General features: G+C 46.4%; 1 protein-coding gene across 5 annotated transcripts in view; it reads right to left on the bottom strand.

Annotated features, from left to right (window-relative positions):
* The window catches only part of CABIN1 (calcineurin binding protein 1), a 145,279-nt gene that overhangs the window by 51,484 nt on the left and 70,535 nt on the right, over positions 1-23,260 (bottom strand). For 4 of the 5 annotated variants that reach the window (XM_079151854.1, XM_079151856.1, XM_079151855.1 and 1 more), the window contains 4 exons: positions 21,989-22,249; positions 18,789-18,940; positions 17,031-17,206; positions 3,228-3,410 (listed from right to left, as the gene is read on the bottom strand). In XM_079151854.1, the coding sequence (XP_079007980.1) occupies positions 3,228-3,410; positions 17,031-17,206; positions 18,789-18,940; positions 21,989-22,249 (772 nt within the window). The remainder of the gene's footprint in view (positions 1-3,227; positions 3,411-17,030; positions 17,207-18,788; positions 18,941-21,988; positions 22,250-23,260) is intronic. The other variant, XM_079151857.1, reaches the window with a different exon arrangement.

Consider the following 23,260-nt stretch of genomic DNA (forward strand, 5'->3'; position numbering starts at 1 on the left):
ACTTGGTGGAGGGAAGAGGGTCAGAAAAGTAAACAATGCCACAAAATGCTTCCTAGTTAGGATGTTCAGTGCTAACCCTAGTTGCAAGATGGGAAAATTTCTTCTTCTCAATAGAAAGCAAGAGAAATGCATCCTTTGGCCACTCAGCCTTGACTGGGATCTGTTTCTGACAAGAATAGCCAGCAACATGATGTAGGTACCAAGGCCACCAGAGCATAGGACCCCCACGAGAGTGGAGTGGTTATATATAGTGGAATACCTGGGAAGGCTGGAAAGGATCTCTAGCAAAGTCTGTGGGCTGATGTGCATGAAGAGCACCCCCCTGAATTCAGGGGGCCTCATTATGGAAAAGCTTGATCTGAGGAGGTTACATGTCTTACAGAGATACCAATAGCTGAGAAGCCCAAGCCAAAATCTGCCCTGACAGACCTCAAGTTTCTTTCTCCTGACTGCTAAGATTTTCTCATCTAAACTCTGCTAGTCTGAGACAAGAGTCCAGTAGGGGTGTTCCCCAACAAAAGGTGGGCAAGTGGGTGAGCTGCCTCCGGGGCAGATTTCTCCCACACCCAGTACTCCACCCTGCTCTGCCTGTGTCCTAGGCCTCCATTTGACCAGGAAGGGGGAATGTGTGGCCATAGTATAGAAGATTGTGATGTTCACTGCATGGACCACATAGGCAGCTGACAACAGTACTTTACGTGTTATCTTTTGCCCTCAGAATAATAGAGTGGGCTTATGATTAAGAGGTGAAATTGTGGGCAATGTTTTTCTCTATTAGAAATTAAATCTTTACTGTTGCCACCCTCACAATCTGGACTTAAAAAAAACAAAAAAAACAAAAAAACCCTCTGATCTCTGCAAAGGTAAAACTGCTGCAACCATCTTTGCAAAGCCTCCTTCTTCAAGCATTCTGATACAGGCCAGTGTGAAGGACAGCTCATACCCATTGGACACAGTGGGAAGGAGTGCAGTTCAGAGAAGGTATGTTTGGCAGCTCTTTCCTGCTCCCCTCAGGACTGAGTGCCTGGCACAGACCTGTACCTGTTACATCCTATTGCTCAATAATGGATGCAAAATGTGTGGACAAGGTCTGTGCCCTACAACATGGGCCATGGAGGAAGCAGCAGGTTGTCTATGAGGATATGCCTGGAAGGTAAGGGGTGTGTAGCAACTTAGGGCACATGCAGCACTGGCTTAAGCCCTGGCTTTTTCAGGGAGTCCAAAAGCTGCTTAAAGGTTGAGGATGCAGCCCAGTGATAGAAAGTTTGCCTAGCATGTGTGAGGTTCTGGATTTGATCCTTAACACTACAAATAAATGAGAGACTCAAGCCCAAAGACCATGGTGATCAGGACTGTAGCCCACTAGGAACCCAGGGGAGAATGTGCTCTCAGAGGTTACCACTTGTCAAAGCCAAGCCTAGAGGAGCACTCAGCACTAGGTACTGTCTGTCTGTCTGCTGGGTACAGACTCAATGCATTCCTTGATCTACTCCAAAAGATGTTGATCAATTTTACTACTGAAGTTCCCAGGAAAAGCTAGGCTTAGAGGAGAAGAACATGTTCATGGAAGCAAGATACTTCATTTCAAGCCTACTATTTCAAGGTCATCCCCTGCTACTGTGATGACTTTGCTCCTATCCTTATTTTACCAGCCCCAAACACTGTCTGCTTGAACCATTGGTTGAATGGAAGAAGTAGGATGCTCCTTATAAGTCTAGAAAGGTCTGGATAGGCTGAGGTGAACCAAAGCCAAATGCTCTTGGCTCAGCCCCCACTTCACCCCACCCAGGTCCCTCACCCTGCATGTGGTGAAGAGAGGCCCATAATGACATGACAGCATCCATAGCAGTTCACTCCTGGATGGGGCACAAGACACAGATGATAAGTCTCGCTTGTCCAAGAGTAAAAATAATCTGATTTTTAGGACCATAAATGCTATATTACAGTGTTGAGATTTTAAATTACTTGTTTCGTTCTCATTGTAGATTTTCTACATGTGTTTCTCTCAGTTATAGAGTGTTGACATTGCCTGGAGACAGCAAATGACTGCTTATTCAGAAGGTAGGGCAGTAGCTTTATCTCTGATGGGGACCAGGTGCAGGTAAATCCATCTGGCACATCCCCTGTTCCATATCTCTTACCTGATACTAATGGGGACACCTTTTCCAACCTACAGGGGTTGTAAGCCTCACCCCTTCTAAGGCTAGTGGGGAGTAGAAAGCTGGATAAGGCCTCCCCTCCTGCTTTGTCTCCATTGCCAACCCTGCAGGTGAGCTCCCAAACCCTAATCTTCACATCTAGGTCCTGCACAGTGAGAAGCCTGGGTTCCCAGAGTATGCAGGCTGTCATCCCCTTGCCCCCATCTATTCCACCTGAAGAAGGCAGCACAGGATAGTGGCTAATCCTGACCTCAGGCAAATTTCTGACACTTTGAATTTTAGATTCTTCACTTATAAAATGGAAATAGTCATAGTGCTGTCTTCCTAGGGTGGTTAAGAGAACCTAAAGAGTTAAAGCAGTGTCTGGCCCAGGGCAACAAAGCATAGAGTTGTGGTTGCTATTATTTGGTAAGTACCGGTATGCCTGGCTCTGGCCAGACTGGGAAAGCTTTAAAAAATCCATGGCTGATCAGCTAAAACCTTAGAGTAGCACAAGAAATTCCCTGGCCTGCCTGTGGTCTCCCAGCAAGCCCAGAGGTGGGGTTCTGCTCATTGATTTCTTCAAAAGAGGCCTGGGTATATCCTGGACTTAAATCAGAGCCTTCTGCCTAGAAAAGGAGATTTTTCCTAGAGCCTTGATGTGATTTAGACTAAAAAGAAAACACATTTTTGACATTTAGAATCTGAAGACTTTTTAAATAACCATTTATCAAGGGGAAAAAAAATAGGGCATGCTGACATTGTGGACATGGATTTCCCAAGCTGGGCTACGGGGGTCACAGCAACAACAAATGTCACTGAGCACACATGCTGCACCAGGCTCTCTGCCAGCACCTTTGGGAGCTGTCTTGTTTAATTCTCACCCTGGGAGTGGGCACTAAGATCACTACCATTTTACAGGAGAACAATGGAGGCCCAGAGAGGTGAGTAATTTGACTAATTGAGGTCCTAGGGCAGTAGCTAGAGGCATTATGGACAGAAGCCACGCTGGGCCGATGGTCTTCAGCTCTGCCCAGACTGCCACAGGACACCAAAGCAGTTCTAATTCACTGACTTAGGTATTCATACCTCTTTCATCTGTGGCCCCCTGAAGATCTTTACCAGTTGGTCCTGTTTGGGCATTGAGCATGGGCAACCTCTTCTCAGCATAGGGCTTCCGGGAGCCTTCCAGTGAGCTGGTGGGCTCGTTAAAGAAGTCCTGCGTTGAGCTGGAGTCTGAGAGCGCCACGGCTGTGCTGTCCTGGCTTCGGTCTGGTGGGGAGAAGGAGGGAGAGAGGGCGGGAGCATGAGTCCACACCACCTCCAACATGGAAGGGCCTCCCCACGTGAATCTCCTGCCAGTGGTCTGGGAATACCCTGCAAAGGAGATGGCCTGAACACAGCCACTCTAACCCTGCTGAGTCCAAAATATCCCAGAGACCCCTCAGTCACTCTCCAAAGGCACCAATCTCCATAGTCAACATTCCTGGGGTTTCCCCAAACAGTGGCATTTTGGTAAATGTTCAACAACTGGCTCTCAGAGGTAAAAGGCTCTGATTTGTAGCATTTAATGATTTGTATGGTATAAATATTCTCACCATTACCAACTGCAAACTATCAGTGTGCTATTGGTAAACATGGAGGTGGGAAGAGATGCACAGTAGCCATCATTATGTAGTATTGCTACCATATAGAGATAATAGAAATAACATGTGGGAAGGAATTAGGCAAATATTTTTAACCTATTGTTAAAGGCCAGGTAGGGTCTAGAACCACAGTCTACATCCCTGGGAGTCAGACACAAAGGGAGTTTGTATTCACTTTCTGGCTGTTCTCCTAGGGTCTCTCTAGGCACTAGTGTGGGAGGAAGACTAGGGGTATTGTAGTATGTGTGTGGGTATGAGGATCCCTTCCTGGGAGTGTACACTTGGAGGGAGGAACAGGGACTGCTGTGGAAAGACTTGAGTCTGCCTGGACTCTTCTATTCTAGAGGACAAAAGCCTCCAGCCTTGGAGGAAGAGTAGCAAACCTTGTTGCTTCCATGGTATAGGGGGAGAACAAAGAAAACCCTCTGCCCTGAGTAAGGGCAGGAGATCTTCTGATAATGGAGGGAAAAATCACTGAGAAAGCCCTACCCCCTGAGATGGAGGGATACAGAGCCTGCTTAAGTCTTAAGGTTGGACCAAGACAACAGAGAGCTACCCTTGCCTCTATCCCACGCTATCAAGCGCTGAGTAGCAAGAAAGCAGCCTACTACAGGGAGAGGGCAAAAGCTGTCAGGGAAATTCTCTCTAAGGTGCATATGAAATGGAAGGTGGAACTGGAACACTGAAGAACATCTTGTGGCAAACTAGACCCCACTTGAAGTACAAGATAACATGAGGGGAATACCAAGCCGGTGACATGATGAAGATAACCAAAGCAAAACAACTTTCAATCCAGCTCAACTTCTTATTAGCCTAACTCAGCTTCCCCTAATGGCCTAGAAACAGAAGAGGGAAGCCCATTCCAAGCATAAATGATCCCCTTCATGATATCTGGTATTCAACATAAAAATTATAAGACACACATACCAAGAAAAAAGAAAAAAAATATTGTCAGGAGATAAAAAAAAAAAAAAAAAAAGAAAATCAATAGAACTAGACTCAGAGATGACCCAGATGTTAAAACTACCTGATGGGGAATTTAGAATAGAGTAATATGATTCATAAATATGATTAGTATGTTAAAGGCTATAGTGGAAAACCTAAACATCACCCACAAACTGATGGAGAATTTTAGGACTGAGATGGAAATTATAAGCAAGAGTCAAATAAGGATGCTAGGGGGAACAGCAGCAGCAGCAGCAGCAACAACAACAACAACAAAACAGTAACAGAAGAATGCCTTGACCAGGTCTTTCAGCAGACTCATCACAACTGTGGAGGGAAAAGTCAAAACTTGAAACTAGGTCAACAGAAATAATCCACACCAAGAGAAAAAGTGTGTGTGTGTGGCAGGGTGGGTGAGTCAGAAGAACATATCCAAAAGTATCCAAATGTTTTAACCCGTTAATTGGGCTCACTTTAAGAGATGAGAAAAAAACAGGACAGAAGAAATATTTTAAGACATGACAACAGTGCTTGTCTAGTGTGTGCAAGGCCCCAGTGGGTTTGATCCCCAGCACCACACACACACACACACACACACACCCAAAAATAACAAAAGACATCAAATCACCAAGAATCTCAAAGAACACCAAGCAGGGAAAAGACCTCCTCCACACTTATCTGCACATACTCAAACTGCTGAAAGCCAAGATAGAAACTCTTAAAGGAAGTCAGAGAAAGATATCCCATATACAGGAACAAAGTTAAGAATTACAGTTGACTTCCAGGACTTCATGCATGCCAGGCATGAAGGCAGGTCTATCACTGAGCCACACCCTTAGCCCTAGATATTATCTTCAAAGTACAAATAAATAAACAAATAAATAAATAAAGTCAACTCAAAATTCTATATGCAATAAAAATACCACCTCCAAAATGCAGGAGAAACAAAGGCTTTTCTTCAGATGAACAAAATCAGAGAATTCATTAATGGTAGAACTGAGTTACAAAAAAATGTTACAAGGCAGTTCCTGAGGTAGAATGAATATGAGAATAGATAGAAACTTGGATCTACACAGAGAAATGAAGTTATCCATAAATGGTTAAAATGACCTTTCTCATATTTCCAATTTCCTAAAATACCACATCACTTTATAAACCAAAACAGCAGCAATGTATTATGGGTCTGCAGCATAAGTAAAAGCAAAATGAATGAAAACAATACAAAATATGGGAGACCCTTACACTATCCATAAAGTAGTATAATACCTTTTGAAGGTAGACTGTGGTTAGAAATGTATTTTGTTAACCCTAAGGCAAAAACTACATTAAAAAAGAGATATTATAAATAACAAATGAATAGAGATAAAATAGAACCATTAAAAAAATAAAAGTGCTTTGTCTTGAACTTTGTGTATCTAAAGGTGAAGTTCAATGAACTAGGAATCAAAAATTCCTCTTGTGTTACTCACGAGTTGTGTGACCTTGACCCTGCCTCATCTATAAATTGTAGCCACATTAACTCAGAAAGGTCCATGCTACATGGCTTCTGGGGACACAAGGAGAAAGGCAGAGAAAGTCCCAGGACCCTCCAACTCTATGCTTACCTTAAAAACTTGATATCGGTTGATGTATTAGCACATACACACACATGCTCTGGCCTCTTGGCCCATTTCTCATCATATACCCAAGATCTGGGGACATTACAGTTGCACAGTCTTTCAGAGCTGCCTCTGTAATGTCCACTGTCCAGTCACTGATGTGTCATAAGTATTAGCCAGGTTGAGAACAATAAGAACAGGGTATCTGGGTAGTGTGTGAGACCTGAGCTGAGGAGTAGGGATCTGACTACACCCTCTCTGACTTATGCTCAACAAAGGGTTCTTTGCTAACTTGTGAAGCCAGATCTTGAGACTCCATGGGAGTTAGGAGCAGGCCTACCCTCCTGAAAGATTCTAAACCTTGTCCGAATTTTAAGGGAATAACTTCCCTTCTCCCTCAGGAGAGATGGGGCAGTCATTTTCTGTCCTTGTGGAAAGAAAGAACTGACAATCGAGACCCTTAGCTCCAGAAGTCATGTATAAATGCGGGAGCTCCAAACTTGGGGTTCCAGTCCCACACTCAGATCTATTACTTATGGGTTGGTTAAACTTAGCTGAAAGATTTTGCTGCTTTAAGTCCCTGACTTCATGCTTTTTTAACATGAGACAAAACTGTCTCCCAACCTCTGCCAGACACACATAGGATCACAACAGGGACATGGCCTAGTGCCTGGCACGCTTGAATAATGGCTCCGTGACCCATCCTCTCCTGTAGCATTCACTGTGGTCCCAACAGCAAGAATACTGATGACTTGGACAACTCTTGAGAGGCCTCAGTTTCCAGAAGATGGCAGGTCATGCTCTTGCAGTTGATGTCTCCCTGAAAATCAGGCCAGGGCCAGCTCTCTTCTGACAGTACAAGACCAGCTGAAGTCATTACAGGCTGATCAGTACAACCTGCAGCAAGCTCCAGGAAGCAAGCATGCCAAGATGATCTCACCTACTGGCATGCTGCCCCACAAGCTCACTGGTCACAAGCTGTTGGGCTCTGGGCCTAAAGGAATTGCCAGTTTGGTGGAACCCCAGCTGTCATCATTTTGAAAACCAAGAACTGACTTAAGAAAACAAGTATTTGTCCCAATGTGCTAAAAATAAGGCACTCCAGGGGCTTTTGCTCCCCCGAGGAGCAACAGTCAATCAAGTGATGACTATCCTGACTCTTTTTTTGTTTTGTTTTTGGGTGGGTGGGGGGGCTGCTAAGGATTGAACTTTAGGGGCAGTTTACCACTGAGTTATATATCTAGCCTTTTTTATTTCTGAGATAGGGTCTCACTAAGTTGCTGAGGTTGGCCTTGAACCTGTGATCCTCCTGCCTCAGTCTCCTGAGTCATTGATATTACAGATGTGCACCACCATACCAGGCCTAAACCTCTTTTAAAATAACAACCACAGCTGGGCATTGTGGTGCATGCCTGTAATTCCAATGACTCAGGAGGCTGAAGCAGGAGGTTCGAAAGTTTGAGGGCAGTCTCAGCAACTTACTGAGACCCTGTCTCAAAACAAAAAATAAAAAGGTTTTGGGATGTGGCTCGGTGATAAAGCACCCTGGTAGAAAAAACCTAACTAATTAATTAGTTAATTAATTAAAAAACAAATAAAATGACACCCACAGCAGAGAAACAGGTCATGTGAGAGCTGAGGGACCTAGCAGTGATGAGACTGTTAGCTGCACTTTCCCAGGCCCTTCCTGAGCTTCTCAGACATGTTCAAGAACCCAAAACATCCAATCCTCTGAATGCCCCTGAAGTTAGAGGCTGGCATTGGCAATGTGGTGATTCTGGATGAGGCCTCCTCCCAAGGTGATCACAGTACCTAAGTGTCCCACTACTAATGGGTTGGATCCACCACAGTTCTATGGTGCCACCTGCAGGTCACAGTGCTGAGGCAGAGCTGATGAGGCAGGGGCTGTGCATGCCAAGGGCACCAGGCAGGCTTGGGGAGCAAGAGGGTACGGGAGGTGCTGGCCAAGGTTCCTACCAATTCTTGCGGCAGTGGCATCACATGGGACACACTGGGGACTTGCATGCTTCAGAAACAGAGGACAAATGTATCTCTTCAAACAAAAACCACCATATGGATGCAAGGGTTCTGTTTCTCTCTGTTCTTTCAAGTCTTGTTGGTCTGCAAGGGTAGGCACAATCTAATTTAAAAATGATCCTGATTTTTAAATACCAAGAAGCAACCCAAAGTGTGACACCATGAAGCCAGTCACTCAAAGGAAAACCAAGTTTCCTTTCTTTCTTTCTTTCTTTCTTTTTTTTTTAAACATCAATAGGGTAAAAAAAGATGAATGGAATGGTTCTATCTACCAGGGCAGATGGCACTGCCCCATCTCACCTCTCCAGGGGAATATGACCTTCACCAGTACAGCTGACTAAGGACCTCAGGGAGGTCAGACAGAGAGACATATGGTGGGGGAAGTTTGACAGAAGCATTGCAAAGCATGTGAGAAGGCCCCTCTTCCTGCCATCAACTGGACTGCTACAGATGGGACAGCTTAAGGACTGGGGTAAGATGAGGCAGGGAGGACAATGGAGTCATGGTGCTGGGAAGAGGCTCTTAGCAAACAGAAGGCGACTCTTACACCCTCAGAGATAAATGAGCTGGCTGGGCAGGCAAAAAGGAGGGCTGTTTGGACTGGGGTGTGCAGTCCTAGGTCGCCTCCACTTCTTGATGTGAGAAGGCCCTGCCTTGGGAATCTCCACAGAGGGGCAGGAGAAAGGAAAAATGCCGTTGTCCTTTCCCCACTCCCAGTAGGTTCTTCTGTGGGGTAATCATTTAGGCCTTCAGGCACAAGCCATAGAAGGGCCAGTGTACCCAGGGAAAGCTAAAAATGGGGGAAATTTTAGGAGGGCAGGAGCAAAGACTCCTCTGGAGTGGGTCCTCACCCATCAGCCTTGTGCCCTTGGGCAAGACTTCACTCTCTGATTCACTGCCTGATTCCTGATTCCTGAACAGTTGAATTCAGGTTGGTCCCAACCAGGCAAGTCCTTAGTTGCCTATGTGCACACTGGTAAAAGAATGTGTCGAGTATATATATGAGTGCAGAGGGGGAATTCTGGCTTGGAGAATATACTGCTTCCAGTTCATTGTGAGTTGAGCTTCCAGGCCTGGTTCTAGTCCCACCATCCTCTGTGAAACTGCCTGAGTATGACAGACCTTATCTAGGATTCTGGCAGCTGAGGTTCCAAATAGGACTGACATACCACTATGTGTATTAATGGCCTGATCTGAGCACTCACAGGACCAAGTGAGTCAGCTGATGCCCTGCAGGAAAAGGATGCCAAGCCTGGTGGCCAAGGCTCTCAGTTGTCTTATCTGGCCCAGCAGAGGCAAAGCAGAGTCAGATGTAAGGAGACAGAGGCAGGTAGTACTGATGTTATCTTGCCTCCATCACCACCTGGAGGCTCTGTGGAAGGATCTGGAGTGGGAATTTTCTGGATCTCTGGTCCTGAGATAGAGCAAGAGACCAATGGAAAGCCATTTTGACATAGGAGAGATATGAAGCCCAAACTTCTCAATGGGCTGGGTGTACATGGCCTTCCAGGGAGATGGGTATGCTTAAGGGGCCCCCAAGGACCACCTATATCAAAGCTTAGCCTTGAGTCTCGCCTTCTGAGGATTTATTTAAGGAGCTGCCTCAAAGCCAATAGGAAGACAACTGGCACCAGTAAGCAAGCTGAAGGCTGTCCTTGTTCCTTCTTTTCAGAACATTTTTTTTAAAAACCTACCCACACAATAATTGCTCATAGTAGTTAATATTTGGGGCAAGATTATAAATATTTGATTCTCTTACTGTTAATCAACCAAAACATTTCACACTGATACACATGGACTATTTCAGCCTTCCCTCTCTGAATCCTTAGGGGTAGGTGTAGCTGCCAGCCACCTGCTGATTAAACAGTCTGCTTCTAAACCCTGGCACCCTGCACTTCCAGGGTGGGATCCAAAGGAATGACAGCTGGCTATGAAGAGAGAAAGGAACCTGGCGTGGTGACAGAAAGGCAGTCTGTCCCACTCACTGTGAGAGCAGGCTCTGTTCTGAGTCTTCCTTTGTTCAGGTTTGATTCAGATCAAGTTCCTTGCACATTTTCAGGACTCTCAGGTTAGCCTACAGGAGCTCTTCAGTTATAAGATGCAAGTTTCCAATGTCTCCTTAAATGTGCCATTTGCTCCAACCATGACTGGCAACAGCTCACAGCCATTGTTTTTTTTTTTTTTTTTTTTTTTTTGGTACCAGGGATTGAACCCAGGGGTGCTTCACTGAGCCACATTCCCAGAGCTTTTTATTTGGAGATAGGGTCTTGCTAAGTTGCTCAAGGCCTCACTAAGTTTCTGAGGTTGGCTCTGAACTTGTGATCCTCCTGCCTAAGCCTCCCAAGTTGCTGGGGTTACAGGTGTACTCTATTGCCTCTGGCCATAGTCATTGATTCTATAAGTTCAGGTCAATTAAAGTCTGAAAAAAAGGTGTGGTTGTGCCATCAGAAACTGCAGTAGCTCTGACTAATGAACACTAAAAAGATCACAGATGTCCTGCCAACTAAAAAACAACAGGCTTTTAAGAAACATAAACTCAGGTGGAATCAATATTTAAAGAAAAATTTATACTGAATAAAACCTGTTCTAGAAAGTCCCTGCCAGTCAGCCAGCAGCAAAGGACACAGCTATCAGGAGCAGGGCTGGCTATATGAACTGGAGGTACCCATAGCAGGCTAACACATGGAGGCAGACATATGGCAGGCAGCAGGTGGGCAGGAGGGCATCATTGTGGGGGCCAGGTTGCACCTCCAACCTCTCTCTGTCAGTGCATGTGGGCTGACATAGCAGCACTAGGTAACTGGAAGCCCCAACACACTCAGACAGTGGTGTTGCCGTGCTACAAGCGTGATGCTAGGGGCAGTGGTGAGAAGACAGCCCCACTGTCTCTCTCAACCTGTACCTCAAGCCAGGGGAGACCTTGACCAGGGAAGCATTGGCAGGCTTTACAGGTTTTCCTAACCAAGGAAGGTGAGTAACCTGCTCTGGACATAATGTCAGGAGCAAAGGAACAGTTCTGTCAGGTGAAGTGTTCTGATGAAGGTTGACAAAGAAAGGCCGTGCGATTGCATCATTCTTCTACCATCCTCAAGAAGTTCCACCCCTTGGGGCCCAGCTGCTTTCTCAGACTCTCCTCACAGTCTCTTTCTCACCCATTCTGGTCATCATAGTGTCCAAACACTGTAGGACTCTCAACTTCCATGGTTTTTTTTTTTTTTTTTTTTTTTTTTTTTTTTTTTTTTTTTTGTTCCCATTGCCTGCTGACTTCTACTTACAGATCTCTCTGGAGGCCCACCTCCTCCAGGAAGTCCTCTTGACCTTTGAACCCCTACCAGCTCTGGGTACCAAGCAGTGCCCCAAGAAAAACCTAGAGGCTTGAAGATCCAACCTGGAAGTAGGGATCAGGGTACCCTCATCTTGATTTTCCCCATAGTGTCCTTTTCTATGCCTGGTATACAGCAGCTGCTTAACAAATGCCATGACCTCCTATGGCCTTTAGGGGTTTCAGAAAGGTAAGAATAAGAGGAGACCAAGAAGCAATTGGCTGTGTCCTCTGACACCTTTCCCAGTCTTGGGGAACTAGGAGAATAGCCTGAGTTTCCCTGGGAGTATTTCCTTTGAGAAGGAGGGCAGTGTTCTCACCAGAAACTGACCTACCCTTGGCCCTAGGAAGGGAGGCTGCTGGGCAGAGACCAGGACAGGCCTACCCTTTCAGGCTGATGGACATTTACAGCTCCTGGCCCTCTGCAGCTTGGCCTCCATGGACTATAGGCACAGGGCCATCTCAGAGTGTTGAACTTGGTATTTTAGAGTCTGTTGCCTTTGTTATTATCATGATTTTTTTAAAGCAAGATAGAACAAAGCAATGGAAATATAGACTAAGCCACCTGCTCAGCAGGTGGATGGGTGAGAAGTCAGGTAGAGGCCACAAATGCCTCTGCATCTGGCCAGAACTGGGAGGATGGGCCATCAACAGAAGCCAAGCACATCAAATGCACACTCTCCAAATCACAGGACCAGTGAATATGAAGGTGCTTCTGGTCATAGGGGAAGCAGGGAGCCGGACTGAGGGCTGAGCATGCGGTCTGCGCTGTTCCCTGAAGCGAGCCGTGACAGGTGCAAGCAGAAAGACAAAGCCTGGAGAACAGAGTGTGGTCAGGGTTAGGGGCAGCACGGGCAATATTGGTGAAGGCAGTATGGGTGAACAAGTGAAGATGAGCACAGACGGCACATGACAGAAGGTAACAGCATGGTGGGTGAGGATGAATGGCTGTGAAGGGAGCTTGGCATATGGCACCCAGGGCTCTCCAGAAGGCCCATACCCTACAACCTGGGGCACAGGACAACCTCGGAGGGTCCTTGGAAGTTCTGCTCATGCTGTCAGTGAGGCTGGATTTGGGGGAGCATCATCTATAACCTGAATATCAGACCGAGTCTCCCACTCTTGTCCTTTATCCCCTGGCCCCTCACAGTAAACCAAGGCGCCCCTCAGATGTTGGCTGCTTTGACTACTCAAGAATGTCTTCTACTCCTGGCCAGGTCAGGTCTCTCTGGGACAGGTAAACTTACCTCTTTGATGCTAGCTTTGGTTGTACCCCAACCATTGGCAGTGTAATTGACTGATTTGTACCTGTCTCCTGGCACAGTGCTGACAGAATACCTGGATGGTATTCAACGAACCACAGAGAAGGCACAGTAAACTGACCATAGGGCAAGGCCTCTGACCAATGAGGTACTTCATTGCACTGGCAGTGACAGGGAGTATGATAGGCAGAGGGTTTACTTCAACAGAGCTGCTACATATGCCAATGGCTAGCGAAGCCAGACAAAGTGAAGGACCAAATCATTCTGGAACAACCCTGCTAACCTAGGCCCTCCTCTAAGGCACCTCCAAGTAGGGAAACACATACACACACATAATCTGTCAGGTCAGCCCGGCACAGGAACTTCCTTGCATTAGCTTCATGTCTGCCCTGGGTGTAAGAGACTCATATCTTGTCCTCTTTCAGCTCTGCCCCGACTAAGTGAGAAGTCTTAGATGTGTGCCTACCTGCCCTTGGTTGGTTTCCTCTCAGAGATACAAGGACACAATCAAGCCTGCAGTGTGGTTGCAGTGTGCTATAATCCTGCAGGCACTTGCTTGAACTGGCACAGAGCAAGTACACAGTGTTGTGTGGAGGAGCCTAACACATGCAAATGCACACACACTTGCACACCAACACTGCCTGTAGGAGAGGGACAAAGGTTTCATTCAAATATCTCCTTACCCTCCTGTTTGACATGTGTAAATAGCAATCGCTGGGAGTCCCTTGAAGGTCACACTGTTCTCCTCACGTCACTTTTTTCTCCTAGTCAGCTTCCTACTCCTGACTAGGGGTTTCAACATGAAATATTTCAGCACTGTGGACCAATTCCAAGAGACTGATGGAAGGGAGAAGTTAATCAGGTGGGAAGGACAACCAGGTTAGCTGGCTGGCCTGTCTCTTCTCTCAACTTGGTCAGAGGGCTGCTCCTGACTATCCTGAGACGGGCAAGTAATGAAGGTTGGCTGTGGTGGTCTCAGGATGACCTAAGGGGTCAATTCCAAGGCTTTCACCAAATTGTGGAACCAACTTATGGATGGGCTGCGGGAAGCTTCCAACCCTAGTAGTGAACCTGGATCCTATGAAGCTGTTATTATCAAATGTCAAGTTACCTACCTATACAAGGAACCATTTTTCTAAAATCTTTCCTATAACTTACATCAAATTACTTGACTCCAGCTGATTTCTGCTTTTGAAGCAAAGGAGTACCAAAGTGGGGAGGTAGCCTTAATGGTGGGGCTCCTAACTACACTTAAAACAAGTCCTGATGCTTGGTTCCCTTTTCCTGCTGGTGACAAATTAATTAGCCAAAGAAGCCTCCAGGAGACAGGAGACTAGGACCCAGGTAGCCCAATGCCCAGGACCATGCCAAGACTGCTGTTTCAGATGGCACTGCCTACCCTTTTTTGAGGCCCAATCACTGGCTGGAGAGGTGGGGTGCAAGAGGAGGGCAATAGGTCCTAGAGGCCAGCCTCTTCCCTCTATGTGGTTCTACCCAGTTCTCACCCTAACATCACTAAGAACCTGAACAAAAATAAACACTTTTGTTTAATACCCATGAGGTTAATATACCCCATTCTATAAGGGGAAACAGGCTCAGAGAAATGCAGGCCCTTGTCCAAGGCTGCTAAGCATGTAAACAATGGAACTAGGATTGGAAACCAGATGTCTTTGACTCCAGGGCCTGCTCTGCCCTTGCCTTCCTGTTGGAACTCAAAGCAGCTCCCTGAACCCAGTGGTACCAGGGCTAGAAGAACCTATTACTCTCCTTACAGGGAGAGGACTTGGGCTTGGCTATGAACTGTAATGAGTGCTAATGCCCTTGTTCTCCCAGGGAAAATCTGAGGCTGGGCTCAGACCAAGAAGCTAAGTGGAAAGCATGAGCCATATATTCTCCTCCCAGGGCCAGGTCAGGAAGCAGGAATGGGCACTGTGGTTTCTTGAGGTTGCCAAATCCCCTGACACAGCAATTTGCTGTTTCTGTCTAAAGTGTGGGCCTTTCCCTAGCAACCAGTGAAGCTATTGAAGGGCCACTGCAGCATTTGAAAATTATAACTATTTTAGGGCCCTGAACATTTTCCTGTTGCAGACACTGTTTTCTCTTAGAGGTGAGGAGGAAAGTTCTGAAAGCACTGTGCTGCTCCACATACTAGGCTGGAACTAGGCCAAGGTGGGCCATGGAATACCAATGGTTCCACACTGCTGATAGGAATCACTTCGAAACCACTGAAAGTACATTTGAACTTATTTATATGGCTCCATTTGCAAACTTCTAGAACAAAAACTTACATTGGCACCTTTGATGTGTCATGCCCAGTGCCCACTTGCCTCCCCAGCTCTATGCACACTTATGTGCCTGCACAGGACAGCTAGGCAGTCAGTGCCAGGCGGTGACATGGTTCCTCTTTTGAGTCGCTCCTGCTTCCTTTCTTCCCTGCTTCTAGAGGTGCACCTAGCCTTATAGGCTGACAGCCAACCCCTATGGTACCTCGGACCTGAGCTAGGCGGGAAGTTGCATGGCTGGTACTGGAGTTCCCTACCCAGGAACACAGAAGTGGGGCCACATGGCATGTTCTCTTTCCTGAAAACTTTGGCCTGGTGTTAAATCCTCACAGGAAGTATCTGGCAGAAACTAACTCTCACAGCAAGGATTTATTGCTAATGCATTTTCTTAATATTCTCAAGAGCAAAAGATTGAAACTGGGTGGTTTCCTGGACTAACTTGAGTTAACTAAGAAGGGGAGGACCTTACTTAAGGAATTTCCACAGAACCGAATTGGAGTAACAGGCAGTCAGCTCCTCCCATCTCAGTTCGACACTCCAGGGAGGGCAAGGAGGTGCCAATGCTAGGACAGGGTAAGGACACAATCCCTTTGGGAGGAGATAGAGACATGCAGCACACACAAGATACACTGCTTCTCTCTCAACACACATGCTACAGACCCAAATACAGGGAAGATGCTGCAAGTCTTCTGTTCTCTCAGGAGATTACCAAATCCCACCCTCAGAGAAGCCAAGCTTTGGCCACCTTGTCATCTCTCATGAGTGTGTCTCTAAACCTGATCTCCCAGCTCAGCAAGCTGGGGGCAGATATCCATGTTCTCCAAGAACCTGTACAAACTGGACAGGGCCTCAACAAGGCAGTGGAGCCAAGGCAGTGTATCCTCCTGGTCCCCTTCCACCTAGATCTGTACTGGACCTCAACTTTAAGGCTATCACAGTGCCCTGAAAGCTAATCCTTCCTCTGAGAAATTGTTCTACAAAGGCCACCTGGCAGGAGGCAAAGTCCTGGATCCAATCCTATCCACCGAGGGGTTTCCCATCACCTTCGGGAACGTAGAGCAAGGCCTATTTCCCCACAGCCCAGATAAGATGAGCAACATGGGAGTGAGAGCCCAGGTATCTTTTAGCATTGTCACTACCTCCTCAAGGGTTCACTTTAATGGCTCTCTAAATCCACCAGTTTGGCTTATCCCAGCAAGTACCTTGTCACTGTAAAGGAGAGGAGAACATGAAGAAATAAAGCTACATGCAATCATGCAAGCCTCCTAATGTTAGTAAGAAATGTGGTTGAATAGTCGCCACCTGCCCCATTCCACATGGGATGGCCTTGCACATGATCCTAGATGACCTCCATCAACATTCTGTTTGAATGCCCTGGGGTGACAAATTCATCATTGCCTTCCTGTGATGATCAGGACAGAGATATAACAACATGCTATTGAATGATGCAGGCCTCGCCAAACTGATGTTTTCCAAATGCCCCAGAAAGAAGATGTCAGCACCCTCATTTTGTAAGTGGGAAAATGCAGGCTTAAACAAGTGAGGTGCTTTAGCCCAGCCTGACCCTCCCACCGGCTCCCAGGTGGGCAAGCTAGCAGGTGGCGACCCTGAGCATGTCTTGGAAGCACAAGAATCACTGTGAATCCATGAGGTTAATGAACAGCCGCAACATTGCCCGTGTCACCCCAGACCCAGTACCCCCCCTCACCAAAACAAAGCGACAAAACAAAGTCGCTCGAGCACCCTCCCCGTGATTGGCGTGCCGCCCTGGGCTGGCAGTAGGGAGAACAGGGACTATACCGTCCGGCGTCGCCTGCTGGTGGGGTTTTTTACATTTGACGTAATCGTGGTCAATCGGAGTGGCTGTGTAAGGTGGGGATGTCAGACCTGGGCCAGAGGAGGGGAGGGAGGCTCCGGGGCCCGGCAGTGTCCCAGCTGAAGAGTGGGAGTCCTCATCCACCAGGCAGGCCTTCTCCCTGTGGGGACAGATGGTTGGGGCACAGGTCAGAGCCTCCATATCACAGTGAAATGGACATGTGCCACTGTGAGTCAGTACCATTCCCGGAGCATGTTGCTCCCACATACAGTTAGAGGCCCTTGTGTTGCTTCTGGGAAAAGCTGTTCTGACAGCACCCAGATAGCTCCAGCCCCCAACTGGATGCTTCCCAAACATTCTGACTCGACTCTGTAGCATTTCTGGATCTCAGGGCCCAGTAGGCTCTACAGGGGAGCTGACAAGCCTCTCTTCAGAAGCACTCCAACACCCCTTCATGCCAAGTCAGTGCATTTTTGCGTGACGAACCCAACAGATCTAATCCCTGACAAGTGGGTGGACAGAAATGCATCTGCATTACTATAGGCTCACACTTATACAAGGATATCTACTGTAACATGGGTAAATAAAAAAAGTAGAAACACCTTCATGTTCAGGGGAATGGTTACATAAAACAAGGTACATCTGTACTATGCAACAGTAAGTATAGAATAGAAAGAATGTGGTGAAAAGAGTAACATCTTTATAGACTGTGGTCTTGGCCCACTGTTAAGGGAAAAAGCAAACTCTGGAGCAACATCTTCAATAATTTATCTTTATGAAATAAAGAAAACCCTTAATTATGTGTGTGTACATAAGCATGTACAAATTAAAGAAAATGATTTGAGAAATTAAATTGTGAATAGTCTAACTTGATTTATATGTGTCTAAATTTCTTATAAGTCACATACTATTTGTATAATTAAAAAAATTTTTAAACAGAATTATGATCAATGAAAGACAACTTCATTACTTAATTGTGACTAAAAAAAATATATAGATATCTATATCTATATCTATATCTATATCTGTAATTTCTGAGCACACTATATCTACCCAAGTAACACACCACCAGAGTGCCTATCAGTAAGCTGAGGGGTACTGCCTCTGTGGACTATTTGTAGAAAATTACCTCTACCATGTGGCTACCTGTGGTCATGAACTTATTTATATAAGGCCCTCAGGGACAGGGCCTGGGAGAAAGACCCAGGTAGGAGCCCCAGAGATGAAGTGCATTAAGAGGAGTACCAGGACGCGACACTGTTCCATGCCAGGGCACCGGCTTCCCTGAGCTCTCTGGCACTGCAAAAAGAACCCATTCCTCCCATGCCCCTCACTGCTTTTGAGAATAGGCAGCACACCAGGCCTCAAAGGTCAGCCATCCTTGGGAGAACCCCAGAAAAGGGTGGGGAGTGGAGTAAGCATCTGCAAAGTGAAAACTGGCCTTCTACAATGCTCTGCATAGAACAGAGCTGTGCTCCAGGAGTGGAAGGGAAAGTGCCAGCTCCACCTTAGGTCATACACCCAAGGGTGGGGTGACACCAGGCAACATGGCCACAAGAGAAGGAGCTGAGGACTGCATACTCACCTTCTCCCTCAGATTCAACAGAATGATCTTGGCCCAGCAATCAGAGTTTCCAGGCAGGTTCCAGAGACTCCTTGAGCTCCAGGTTACAGTGGTCATATTCTGAATACTATACAGCAGTAAATGAGCCATTTGGGGTTACCACAAACATGCTACTCACTTCTCTGAAGCTTTAGGCGTATTCTTCTCCTCACCCCTGGCAAAGGGTCCTTCTGCAGCTTCCTTCATAAAGTTGACCAGGACCTCTGCACCAACCCCAGAATCAGGTTTTCCCAGGAGCTTCAGGATGGAAGCATGGAGCCGGAAGTACACCTAGAACAACACTTCTGGTGTGAGCAGACTTCCCAGTGCTATGGTTTATTCCATAGGCTAGCAGCCACACTGGAAATGGGTCCCTGCCTGTGGTGACAAGCCACCACACACTACCTGTTTTGGTTACCTTTTAAGCCAGACAATCCATAACTAATTCAAAATAAACTCTAAAAAATTAAAATGGGTACGGTAAGCATTCCAGCTCAAACGTTTACCCATCAATCCAGGCATGTCAGGGTGAGATGAGAGTAATGACCTTGGCTCCATTCACCAGGCGCTGGCTCTTGCTGTGATGCCACTGCCCCTTTCCTAGAACCCATAGAAACTGAGCCGCTATATCTGTCTCTGCACTGAACTATGGATGCCCTGAGGCAAAGAGTAGGTAGTATTTCCTGTCTGTAATCTGGCCCCAGGGAACAGCCAGGTACTTACAGGTCTCAAGAACCTTTGCCTGTTGAATGTAGGGCAGGTAAGCAGGCAGAACACCAAATCAGACAAGGTACTGTGCTTTTCACTATATTCCTCAATTTACGAATAAGTGAAGTTAAGTTGCCTAAGGTCCCACAGCTGGTAAAACCCAGGTCTGTCCTGTCTCCTGCCCTCTGCTGCTTCTACATGAATGAGATGCCACAAGCAGGCACCTCCACAGGCAGCTTGATAGTGTGGGTATCATGTGGTCACTATTTGTAGCACATGCCCCCATGGAGGATATGATGGATATCCCAGGAGCTGAGAACTGCTGGCACCTCAGGCCTGACTAGCAGACTTCCATATACCCCAGAGATGGTTTTCACCTAGGTGACATGTGTCTGCTGGTCCAGGCCCAGGTAGCACACTCAAGGGGGCATACCAGACAGGGTTCACACCCAGAGACCTCTACCTCTAGCCCACTCATGGACCTATGGATTCTAGAGAAATTGGCTCAGCAACTCCATTTTTAGTTGTAGGAAACCATCCATGAATATCCAGGTGGCCAAACTTGGTGGAAGGCAGTGTTTAAAAGGTAAGTAAAGTATTTTGAATAAAGGTTCCATACCAGAAAAACCAAGGCATTTCATTTTTACCAGGTCAGGGTTAAGTTCTTCAGAGAAATGTCATTTTTAAAACAAGATATACACATGTATCAACTGATTCAAAGTTATAGCTGCATTGGAATGCCCCTGGAATGAACTCTGCACCTGCATTCCTTCAAGCCAACAGTGTACTGAAGAAGGGTGGTCCATATAACTGACACTTCAATTCCTCATCTGGAAGTCCCTGAGCCCCCTGAGGCCACCATCCTGCTTGGTCACTGCTCTACTAGATAGCAGCAGAGTCCAAAACTCAAAGAAAAAACCACGGAGAGTTGATATCATCTTTCTGAGGGTCAGGCCATCTTCCCCCACTCCCCACACTCCACTCTGGCTAGGGTCACTTCTGCCCAGAAGTGCCATGTGTCACTCATAGGCTAAGTGGGATCTGGCCCAACTCTCTTTTTCTCCTGCTGGTAATTTAGGGAGAGTCACACTTCTCCCTTGGACTTCAACCTTCTGTTATAGTTCTTCCAAAGCACTCGGTGACTAGTGGATGGTGTGAAAGTAGTGTGAAGAGGGAAGGAGTCGGCCACTGCTGAAAAAGCATTCAATAAGAAGCTTTATTCTCTATACTTGAGAATATTTGGCCTCCAAATAGCGACTATGTAAACACTTCATGGGAATCATTTTAAAAAGGCAACTTTTAAAAATTGATACTTCTTTGTCTGCTCACAGGATTAGCAGATGTTAAAAAGCAAGTTCTAGCATGATTGGGCAGTTCATCAATCAGTATAATCTGGCAGGGTAACTGGACACTGTTAATCGAAATGTTAAATGACCCAGTAATTTCACCTTTGAACGTTAGCCCTTGGGAAAATTCATTAAGTGTACAGGAAAATGCCCTATTGTGGCAAGAAGTGAAGAGGAGGCCAAACCCATTAAGAAGGGGCTGTGCAGATAAGCAAATGCCCAGCCCAACCACAGGGCACTAGAATAGGTAGGGAAGCTTACCACACCTTCAATACATGTTGTCCAAAGAACTTGGAAAATGTTACTAAGTATCTACATATTGATAGTAAAAAAACATGGACATATAGGGACATGCCCAAACTGTTAGGATTATTAACAGGGGGCCAGTGTTAAGATCATTAGGGCCTTTCATGTTTTATACACTTGTGAATTGTTCAACTCTCTTTAAAAAGAAAAGAAAACCATGAATACATGTTAAACTGTCTGGGCATGTAGCAGCCTTAGGAAGGCAAAGCTAACATGCTCAGGGCCTGGGGGAGCTTTGAGTTCTGTGTTGAGTCCAACATGTCTGGGTCTCCATCCATATCTTTGGTTTCCTCCCTTACAAAATGCACTGGTCACAGCTGCCTGGCCTGCCCCTAGGGACTACTATGAGCAACAGTGAGGGCATTCATTAGAAATGCTCTGGAAATTGTAAAAGAAAATCCCAGCAGTGAAAACAAAACAAAACAAATAAACAAACAAACAAAAACAAAAACAAAAACAAAAAAACTGCCCTTCTCTTGAGCAGCAGTGAGAAAATACCAAATCTGGGGTCAAGAGCAGGTGAATCACCCTGGCTCAACCCTGCCAAGCTGGGTAGCCCAGGCACAGGCTGGGACCTCACTAGGCCTTGGATGTCTCATTTGTACCTGGGAGACAGGGTGCCTGTATTCCCCCTGCCAAGTTATAAGGTATGAATGCTCTTGGCACCAGAAGACCCTGAAAACTATACTGACTGCCATCACCAAGGCCAAGTTCTTAGAACCTGTGTGTGCTAATGAGAAAGGATTCTTTTTTTTTTCTGAGAAATAAGAACAAAATGCACGTTCTTCCAGAAAGGAAGAACCCTTAGAAAGAGAGGAAAGGCTTTTTTAATTTAATTGCACGTAAAACTGCTGAACATAGAGAAGTTTCCATGAAGTTTTCAGGGGAGTCACTGAGACTGTGAGTCCCATCCCCAAGGAGACAGAGAGACCAGCCCACCCCTGCCCTGACTCCCAACCCTAGGCCAACATGGTGTCACCTCCAGGGCCTCCATGGCCAGCTCAGGTGGGTTGTGGTAGTGGATCTTCTTGGGGTAGCGGGCGGCCTCCTCGTGCAGGTAGTGGCTAGCCTGCCTGTAGTGTAGCAGGTAGACGGCTGGCGGCTGCTGCTGCTTCTCAGCCACCTTGCCTAGCATATAGTGGATGAGCCATTCCTCCTCATCACCATCGCCCTCACAGTGAGCTGCCGATGTGAAACAGTGCCTGGCTGTCTCCAGCATGCTGTCCCGCCGGCTCTCCATCTGTAACAAGTCCCCAAGAGCACAGGCCTTAGGAACAAGGCCTGAACCTACCAGGAATCATGCATTCTCCAGTATTGTCAGTAGACTTATTCACAGATGTATACTCCTCTCAACAACTCTCAGACCAGACTGTTGTCATCATTTCACAGCTGATGACAATGAGGCATGGAGAGGCCTGGGGACCCTTCATAAGTACACATCTAGTAAGGTGCAGAACTGGACTTAAATTAAGGTCACTGCTCATCAAAGTGGGGTCCTTTCTTATGCCCTTTCCCTGTAGCTCTTAACAGTTGATGAATTTATCAAGTACCCACTAACTCCCCTTTAAGGTTCCTATCTATGATCTATGTGGCTGCAGTAAAGACTTGTGTTTGCAAAAGTATGAATGCTCTTGGCACCAGTAGAGGGCTGAGTCTGCCGACTATTGCCAGAGGGAAGAACCAGGCCAAGGGTAATTCTGGGATGTCAGCCTGAGAATGCTGAGCACAATGACAAATGTTCACCCTCCAGGAAAGAGGGGTTTTCAAAGGATCACAGTGAAACAACTGTGGGATGTGAATTTCATTCAGTCCTCCAACAATCTCATGACAGTGTTAATGTCATCATTTTTTGAGTTTTGATTGAAGATGATCACTGCAGAACTTAAGACATAGTGCCATCTACCTGCCCAGCAATTCTTCAGTACCCTTGCTCTCCTTTTTGGGCCAGGTTGTCTTACTGCTGTGCCAGTCTAAACATGTCAGTTTGAGGGCTGGGGATGTAGCTCGGTGGTAGAGTATCTGCTTACTATGTGTATGGCACTGAGTTTGATACCCAGAATCATCAAAAAACCAAAAACAAAACAAAATGTCAGCATGGTTCCTTTGCTTCCTTCTCAGGGAGGCCAGAGTTCCCTGCTGAACAGATACCTCATGCCAGATCCAGCATCCCCAACTAAGGGTGTCCCTTACCAAAAGAGACTTTAAAATTCTCAACACATGGTCAAGAATTTTATAAGGTCCCAATAAATTT

Source organism: Sciurus vulgaris, assembly GCF_902686455.1.
Source record: "Sciurus vulgaris genome assembly, chromosome: 8".
In the NCBI taxonomy this organism is placed as follows: domain Eukaryota; kingdom Metazoa; phylum Chordata; class Mammalia; order Rodentia; family Sciuridae; genus Sciurus; species Sciurus vulgaris.